The sequence below is a fragment of the Papio anubis genome, chromosome X (genome assembly GCF_008728515.1).
Source record: "Papio anubis isolate 15944 chromosome X, Panubis1.0, whole genome shotgun sequence".
Taxonomy (NCBI): Eukaryota; Metazoa; Chordata; class Mammalia; order Primates; family Cercopithecidae; genus Papio; species Papio anubis.
The window spans coordinates 19,621,878-19,631,839 of NC_044996.1; the positions used below are offsets into that span (position 1 = coordinate 19,621,878).

At 44.1% G+C, this 9,962-nt stretch overlaps 1 protein-coding gene across 1 annotated transcript; it reads left to right on the forward strand.

Annotated features, from left to right (window-relative positions):
• Nucleotides 1-236: 236 nt before the first annotated feature.
• On the forward strand, nt 237-2,624 carry LOC100997815 (retrotransposon Gag-like protein 8B). The gene has a single exon (XM_003918312.5). The coding sequence runs from the start codon at nt 2,261-2,263 to the stop codon at nt 2,600-2,602; it is 342 nt and encodes a 113-aa protein (XP_003918361.1). The 5' UTR covers nt 237-2,260; the 3' UTR covers nt 2,603-2,624.
• The last annotated feature ends 7,338 nt before the right edge of the window (nt 2,625-9,962 follow it).

The window sequence follows — 9,962 nt, forward strand, 5'->3', positions numbered from 1 at the left end:
CATATAGAACTCTCAAAACAACAATGTAAATGTCAACAACCTGATTTAAAATGGAAAAAATATCTGAAGAGACACTTCACTAAAAAGGATAAATGTATGACAAATAAGCAACAAAAAAGATGTTCAGGGACATACGAATTTTATGTTTCTTAATAGTAGGAAGTAAAATCAGTCAAATGCATTTTCTGTGTCTATGTGTGTTCTGTGTTCCCTAATTTATGCAGTTAGGGAATTGCAAATTAAAACCACAATCACACCTATTAGAATGGCTGAAGTAAAAAAGAAAACCAACAAATGAAGAACCCAGAACAAAACAAAACCTGACGATACTGAGCGTAAATGAGTTTGCACAGCAACTTAATCTTTCATATATTGCCAGTGGGAATACAGAATGTTAGCAACTTGGGAAAACATATTTGGGAAACAAGTTTCTTTCATCCAGTTTTACACACTATAATTCCTCCTCCACTGAGATGACCACTATTCTGAATTCTATAAGCATTTAGCTTTGCCTATTTTTAACACTGATATAAAGTGAAATCCTAAAGTATATACAAATTTTGTGCCTCACAACTTCTATTCAGTGTAACATCTGTAGCACTCCTCCATATTGCTGTGTGTACTAATACAGAGTTCCATTGTATGACTATGCCATAATTTATTTATCCATTTGCCTAATCTAGTAAAATATAAGAATAATAATATGCCATGATTAAATGAAATTATCCCAGCAATGCAATGTTGTTTTATGAATCAAAAATCAATTATAACTTACTGTACTAACTAAAAGGAACTGTAGCAGACAAAATGGCAATCCCCCAAAGATGTGTGTGTCCTAATTTCCAGAACCTGAAAATATAAAGCAAGAAGGAATTAAAGCTACAGACAGAACAAAAGTTGCTAATCAGTTACACTGAAAATATGAAGATTATCATCGATTATCTAATCATATGAACTCTTAAAAGTGTAAGATGAAGGCAAAGAGGATTAGAAAGAAGCCACATGAGAAAAATTTGACACCCACTATTGCTGACTTTGAAGAGGAAGAAGGTGGCAATGAGCCAGTAAATATGGCATCCTCTACAAGCTGGGAATGGCCCTCATATTACAGAGCAAGAACACAGTACCTCAGTCCTACAACCACAAGGAACTGAATTCTGCCAATAGTCTAAATGAACGGAAAAGAACTTATTTCATAGAATCTCCAGAAAGGAACATAGCCTCCCAGTACCATGACTTTGGTCTAGTATGACCCCTATGGAACTTCTGACCTACAAAACAATAAGATGATAAATTTCTGTTGTTTTAAACCACTAGATTTGTGGTAATTCATTAAGACAGCAACAAAAAGCTAACACAAAGAGAAAATCCATAGGACACATCAATAGACACAGAAAATGCATTTGACTGATTTCATTTCCTACTATTAAGAAATAGATAAAATTCATGGAGGGTATCTTGTAATTTGGAGGAAAGATATATCACATTTAGTTGTACTGGTAGGACACTTTTACTGAATGGCCTGTATGGATGTTTCACAAATATGCATGCTACTCTGCTCATCAGGACTTACATAACCTAGTCAACCCAACTGCGTTGAAAGTATCTATGGCAAACAAGTGATCAAGGTACACATAATCAATAACAAAATATACGACATCATGAACACCTTGATTTGATAAACTAACACACAAAATCTTTGCTGTAGTATACCTGGCAAAAATAACTCATTCTAATCATGAGAAAACATCAGAGGAAAGCAAATCTAGGGGCATTTAAAAAAATTGTTGACCAATAATGTTCAAAAGTGTCAAAGCCGAGGATTTGCAAAGGAACACGGAAGTGCAGATAGCATGGGACAAGGGATAGATATACCAGGCTGACTACTCAGCTTTAAAGAATTTCTAGGCTTTGCTCTCCAAGCACAATGGGCTTAGACCTCACCAAAAAAATCTTCACTCCCCACCCACCTAGAAAGACTTCGCCCCACCCCTACGGTGCGACCCCGCCTCCTCGACCAGTTAAGCCAGTCACCACATTTCCCACCACCTGCTCCGCTGGGTGCCCCGGGACTCCCTGGCGCACTACTGACCTCAAGGCCTTCTGGGCAGAGCTTGCCAAAGCAGCGGGGCCCTTCCCATGGCTCCGCCCATATCCCGGCTCCTCCTCCCCCGACCTGCACTTCCCGCGACGCCCCGGTGCAGCCCCCCCGCCAAGCCCAGCGCAGCTCAGCTAAGCTCAGCCCAGCCAGCGCGGCGCGATGGACGGTCGGGTGCAACTGATGAAGGCCCTCCTGGCCCGGCCCCTCCGGCCCGCGGCGCGTCGCTGGAGGAACCCGATTCCTTTTCCCGAGACGTTTGACGGCGATACCGACCGGCTCCCGGAGTTCATCGTGCAGACGGGTTCCTACATGTTCGTGGACGAGAACACGTTCTGCAACGACGCCCTGAAGGTGACGTTCCTCATCACCCGCCTCACGGGGCCCGCCCTGCAGTGGGTGATCCCCTACATCAAGAAGGACAGTCCCCTCCTCAGTGACTACCGGGGCTTCCTGGCCGAGATGAAGCGGGTCTTTGGATGGGAGGAGGACGAGGACTTCTAGGCCGGGAGACCCTCGAGCCTGGGGCGGGCGCCTGGGGGTGGGTCCGCTGTGCCAGTACACCGCCAGCCCCACAGGCGCCCTCCCTCCGCGCCTCCTCCCCCGAGCCGCCGCGATGTCCCCTGGCAGTGCTCCTGTCCCCTCCCCGCGTAGTGCTTTCTGCCTTTGTTCCAGGAATAGCGTTCCAGGCTCTGCTGCCGCCCCCTGGCTCACACTTTCTCTTCCTGAGCGGGCTCCCACCCCTCTCGTGCCAGCCCAGCTCCCTTCCCATGCACATTTGGATGTCTCATATATTGAGATAAAGCTGGAATACCACACAAGATGACATTGATATATGAGACAGGCCTGGCCATGCCACAGACAGAATAACACATTTCTCCTCCCCTGCACCACCAGACTGCCACAGACGACTACATCATACTGCTCACAGACCTGCGCGCCGCCACTGCCATCGCCATCCATCGCGATCCCACTGGATGATCATTGCTGCTCCTAGTGACGGACTCACCCGAGGTAGTCTGGCTGGCTACAACCCCTGGATAATGATCCAGACAGCTGGCTGCCCCTCAGGGGCCTGTTACCTCAGGAGAGACCCATTTCTCCCCAATCCCAGAGAGACTTTTTGTGTTCACATGAAATGCTAGGCTCAGCTGTGCGCCTGGCAGCCAAATCGCCACCGTGCAGCCCTTCATTTCTCTTTTGTGACCAAGTTAGTTTTGCCCGATCATTTCTCTTCTGAATTTGCAGCATTTTCTCAGGTGCTTTTTGATCAACAACAAAATAACTTGTTTTCTGCTCAACTCTTTATACTACCTGAGAAAAATATTTCCATTTCAATAAATGTCAGACACTATTGAAAAAGAAAGAGTCTGAATGAATATGGCACCTTTCCTCCCTGGTCCTGTAAACGGTCCATGTCTTGTTCAGAAGTGATATCTCAAAAGCTATTCAGTGACTGATGTTGACTCTGCATAAAACATCTACAGAGTCCTGTAGTAACCTGGGATAGTGTCCCCACTGGTGATCATTCTCCTGTCCCGGATGCTGGAATCCTCTAAACCAGTTGACATCCAAGTTCTGGTAATGAATGGTTACCTCATTTTGGCCAATATTGTGAGGTCAGCCAGCAGGCCCTTGGAAAAGGTATCCTCAGCTCCAGGCCGGGCGCCAAAAATGCTCAAGCTCAAACTCACACTTTGGGAAGCCTCAGGAAATGGAAGTGAGATCACGAGGTTGTGAGATCGAGACCATTCAAGGCCATTTGGTGGTGAAACCTCACCCCTCTCTACTAAAAATACAAAAACTAGCCGGGAAGAGCAGGTGGCGCTACCTAGTCCCAGTGCTACTGCAGGCTGAGGCCGGAGAATGGCGCGAACCTCGGGAGGCTGAGCTTGCAGTGAGCCGAGATCCGCCAGGCACTCCAGCTCACATGAGGTGACCTGTCTCAAAAAGGAAACACAATTCCCAAATTGTTACAAAAACCATAAACAATCCCACACAGATTATTGGTGAACAGCTGTAAAATTTTATTTAACCCATGATTCGGGAACCAACAGAATTATATAGGTGCTTTTCAAAAGCATTTATAAATTCTTGATTATGTAGGTAGTGGGAGGAAATGCAGAAATGAGACTGTTAATTTAGATACAAACCTGGTTGATGACCTGCAGGACAATAAAACTATATATAAACTTTCCTAATAAGCAGGAAAAAAATCACTTCTTATGGTTTAGCTGCAGTTTAATCTCTTAGATTTACAGTACTGTAAAAAGCTTATGCTTCCTCACCAACTGTTAGTGAACAAAGTTAAACATACTAATCAGGTGAGCCACAGGTAGACTTATTGGACAATGTTCTGGTATGGTGTGAAAAGGCTGTGCAATCAACTTTTTGCCCCATTTCTAACTGTTGGTGATTTTCCAGAACAGGGAATGAAAGAATGAATCCTACCAGCGTTTTTTTCACTGTTTTTCTCTTTCTTAATTTGAATAGATAAGCTTTTGCCATTTAGTTTAGTCCCTTTTGTGCTGCCATAACAGAATGCAACAGACTGGATCATTTAAAAAGAACAGAAATTTATTTTCTCATAGTTCTGGAAGCTGAGAAGTCCAAGATCAAGTCACTGATATCTGGTGAGGGCCTTTTTGCTGAGTCCTCACACAGTGGAAGGTAAAAGGGCAAGAGAGGATGAATGCCAAGTTCATGTGACAGGAGTGAAGATAGATAAACCACTCCTGCAAGCATTTTTATAGTGACATTAATCCATTCATGAGGGCAGAACTCTCATGACCTAAATAGCTCTCAAAGGGGCGCACCTCCCAACATTGTTGCGTTGGGGATTACATTTCGACATGAAATTGGAAGGGACAAAAATATTCAAACCACAGAATCATTTGTGTGCTGTAGTTTGCAGGGCTTTATATGGTGCTGGAGGTACATTTTCTAATAATGTATCTTGATTATATTTTTGTTCCTCCAAATAATAAAACCACCATTAATTTGCAGTTTAACATATAATTTTAACTCTTGAAATTGAAGGAAAAATCGAATTGCTTAATAAAAGCAATTTATTGGCCAGGCACGGTGGCTCACGCCTGTAATCCCAGCATTTTAGGAAACCAAGGCGGGCGGATCACAGGTCAGGAGATCGAGACCAGCCTGGCCAACATGGTGAAACCCTGTCTCTACTAAAAATGCAAAAATTTGTCGGGTGTGGTGGCAGGTGCCTGTAATCCCAGCTACTCTGGAGGCTGAGGCAGGAGAATCACCTGAACCCAGGAGGCAGAGGTTGCAGTGAACTGAGATTGTGCCATTGCACTCCAGCCTGGGCAACAGAGCAAGACTCTGTCTCAAAAAAAAAAAAAAAAAAGCAATTTATTATTTCATTATTTATAGCATGCTTAAAAACAACTGAAACTCGATTAATTATGAGATGTCAAGGTGCTGGTAGTCTGCTTTCTTGGATGAGTGAAAAGGACAGTGTGTTAAGCACATTCACTGTTTGGATTTAAACATAGATTCTGCTGAAGCAGTTGGAGAGGTGTTTAGAAGCAATTTACCCAACAGAGTAGGCCAACATATTCCCTGTGATCTGTGTCCACTGGCTCTGGAGGTAGGTAGAATGGGCAGGGACCTTATGGGTAACCTTTGAACAATGTCAGCAACTGTATTAGTTCGTTCTCACAGTGCTATAAAGACACTACCCAAGACTGGGTAACTTACAAAGAAAAGAGGTTAAATTGATTCACAGTTCTGCATGGCTAGGGAGGCCTCAGGAAACTTACAGTCATGGTGGAAGAGGAAGCAGACACATCTTACATGACAGCAGGGAAGAGAGAGCATGTGAAGGTGGAACTGTCAAACACTTATAAAACCGTCAGATCTTGTGAGAACTCACTCACTATCATGAGAACAGCATAGGGGAAACTGCCCCCATGATCCAATCACCTCCCACCAGGTCCTTCCCTTGACATGTGGAGATTATGGGGATTACAATTTGAAATGAGATTTGAGTGGGGACACAGAGGCAAACCATATCATTCTACACTGACCCCTCCCAAATCTCACGTCCTTTTTATATTTCAAAACTGATTGTTGCCTTCTCAATAGTCCCCCACTGAGTCTTAACTCATTCCAGCATTAACACAAAAATCCAAGTCCAAAGTCTCATCTGAGACAAGGCACGCCCCCTCCACTTAGGAGCCTGTAAAATGAAAAACCAGTTAGTTACTTCCAAGATACAGTGGGGGTACAGGCATTGGATAAATGCTTCCATTCCAAATGGGAGAAATTGACCAAAGCAAAGGGGCTACAGGCCCCATGCAAGTCTGAAATCCAGCAGGGCAGTCATTAAATCTTTTTTTTTTTTTTTTTGTCGTTTTTTTGGGATGAAGTTTCACTCTTGTTGCCCAGGCTGGAGTGCAGTGGTGTGATCTCAGCTCACTGCAACCTCTGATTCCCAGGTTCAAGTAATTCTCCTGCCCTAGCCTCCCAAGTAGCTGGGATTACAGGCATACACCACTACACCCAGCTAATTTTGTATTTTTAGTAGAGATGAGGTTTCACCATGTTGGCCAGGCTGGTCTCAAATTCCTGACCTCAGGTGATCCACCTACCTCGGCCTCCCAAAGGGCTGGGATTACAAATGTGAGCCACTGCACCCAGCCTAAATCTTAAAGCTCCAAAATAATCTCCTTTTACTCTATGTCTCACATCCAGGGCATGCAGATGCAAAGAGTGGGCTCCCATAGCCATGGGCAGCTCCGCCCCTGTGGCTTTGCAGGGTTCAGCCCCTGTGGCTGCTCTCATGGGCTGGCATTGAGTGCCCGTGGCTTTTTCAGGCACACAATGCAAGCTGTCAGTGGATCTACCATTCTGTGGTCTGGAGGACTATGGCCCCCTTCTCACAGCTGCACTAGGCAATACCCCAGTGGGGACACTGTGTGGGTGCTCCAACTCCACATTTCCCTTCCACACTTCCCTAGCAGAGGTTCTCCATGCGGGCTCTGCCCTTGCTGCAGACTTCTGCCTGGACATCCAGGCATTTCCATACATCCTCTGAAATCTAGATAGAAATTCCCAATCCTCAGTTCTTGAATTCTGTGCACCTTCAAGCACAACACCACATGGAAGCTGCCAAGGCTTGGGGCTTACACTCTGAAGCAATGGCCTGAGCTGTACCTTGGGCCCTTTTAGCCATGGCTGAAGCTGGAGTGGCGGGGACTCAGGGCACCAAGTCCCTAGGCTGCACATAGTGGGGTGGGGCCGTCCCAGGCCACAAAATCATTTTTTCTTCCTTGGCCTCCACGCCTATGATGGGAGGGTCTGCTGTGAAGTTCTCTGACATGCCCTGGAGACATTTTCCCCATGTCTTGGTGATTAACATTCAGTCCTCGTTACTTATGCAAATTTCTTCAGCAGGTTTGAATTTCTCCCCAGAAAATGGGTTTTTCTTTTCTACCACATGGTCAGGTTGCAAATTTTCCAAACTTTTATGCTCTGCTTCCCTTTTAAACGTAAGTTCCAATTCCAGATTATCTCTCTCAAGCTCAAAGTTCCACAGATTTCTAGGGCAGGGGCAAAATGCTGCTAGTCTCTTTCCTGAAACATAACAAGGGTGACCTTTGCTCCAATTCCCAATAAGTTCCTCGTCTCCATCTGAGACCACCTTAGCCTAGACTTTATTGTCCATATCACTGGCAGTATTTAGGTCAAAACCATTCAACAAGTCTGTACTAAGTTCCAAACATTCCCACATCTTCTTGTCTTCTTCTGAGTCCTCAAAACTGTTCCAACCTTTGCCTGTTACTCAGTTCCAAAGTTACTTCCACATTTTCTGGTATCTTTATAGCAGTATTCAACTCTGCTGGTACCAATTTACTGTATTTGTCTGTTCTCACACTGCTATAAAGATACTACCCAAGACTGAGTAACTTACAAAGGAAAGAGGTTTAATTGACTCACAGTTCTTCATGAGTGGGGAAGCCTAAGGAAGCTTACAATCATGGCAGAAGAGGAAGCAGGCATGTCTTAGGTGGCAGCAAGCAAGAGAGAGCATGTGAACGTGGAACTGCCAAACGCTTATAAAGCGATCAGATCTTGTGAAAACTCACTCATTATCACAAGAACAGCATGGGGGAAACCACCCCCATGATCCAATTATCTCCCACAAGGTCCCTCCCTTGACACATGGGGATTATGGGAATTACAACTTGAGATGAGATTTGAATGGGGACACAGAGCCAAATCATATCAGTAACCGCATAGACCCCTCAACAATGCCTCAGCAGTTTTCTTCCTTCTGACAGAATGGCTCTGTCAGGGAATTTTTCCTTGGTCTACACTAGTTCTATCATTACAAGTCTTCTTTTATGCTATAAATATCTTGGGGAGGATAACAGTTCACAAGAATGAATCATGAACATCTTTGCAAGATTTCATAAACAGACAGAAGAAATGGTATTTGTAAGGGGAGAAAGGAGGTTCTTTTTCATTATTGTCTTATTCAGTTTGGGCTGCTATAATAAATTATCACAGACTGGGTGGCTTAAACAACAAACATTTATTTCTCACAGTTCTGGAGATTTGAAAATCCAAGATCAAGGTGTTGGTAGATTTGGTATCTTGTGAGGGCCCTCTTCTTGGTTTGTAGACCACCTTGTTGCTGTGTCATCTAACAGCAGAGAAAGAACACTCCAGTCTGTTTCTTATAAGGCAGTGGTCCCCAACCTTTTTGGCACCAGGAACCAGATTAGCAGAAGACAATTTTTCCACAGACTGGGCTGGGGGATGATTTAAGGATGAATCATTCAAGCACAGTACATTTAATGTGCACTTTATTTCTATTATTATTTAATATATAATGAAATAATTATACAGCTCACCATAATGTGGAATCAGTGGGAGCCCTGAGCTTGTTTTCCTGCAACTGGACGGTCCCATCTGGGGGTGATGGGAGACAGTGACAGATCATCAGACATTACATTCTCATAAGGAGTGCACAACCTAGATCCCTCGCACGTGCAGTTCACAATAGTGTTTGCACTGCCATGAGAATCTAATGCCGTCATTGATCTGACAGGAGGTAGAGCTGAGGCAGCAATGTGGGCCATGGGGAGTGTCTGTAAATATAGATGAAGCTTTACTCCCTTGCCCAGTGTTCACCTCCTGCTGTGCCACCTGGTTCCTAACAGGCCACAGACCAGTATAAGGAGGGCAAGGGGTTGGGGACCCCTATTATAAGGGCATTAATCCCAACATGGGTGCCCCATCCTCATGACCTCATCTAAAATTAATTCGCTCACAAAGGCCCCAACTCCAAATACCACCACATTGGGAATTAAGGTTTCAACATATGAATTTGGGAGTAGGCAAAAAACATAAATATCAGTCAATAGCAATTACTTTGCATTCTTATCACTTGTTATTTTTCTTGGTTTGTTTTTCTCACTTCCTTCTTAGCAATGTATTCTATCCCCCACCATGAAGCTACATCTCCAAAGTGAATGTAAAAGGACAATGCATATAAAGGGCATGAGAGAGAAAATGTAATTCACCCTTTTTTTGGTGGTTGGGGACATTATTGTCCTGAAGCCTATAATTAAGATAAATGTCTGCAAATCTTGTGACACACATGCACAAAAACTTAATATGGGAAATACAGGCACAGAGGGGACATTGTGGCCTTTGAGTGGTTTAATGTCCTGATACTTTGGGTTCCAGGGCAATCCTGGTGGAGAGAACTTGTGTAATAAGAGGCTTGAAAGTACAAGTCTCAAATTGTTACAAACTGTAATTTTCACACAGCTTTTTGGTAAATACCTATCAGTGTTTATTTAACTCATTGTTCAGGGAGTCAGCAGAA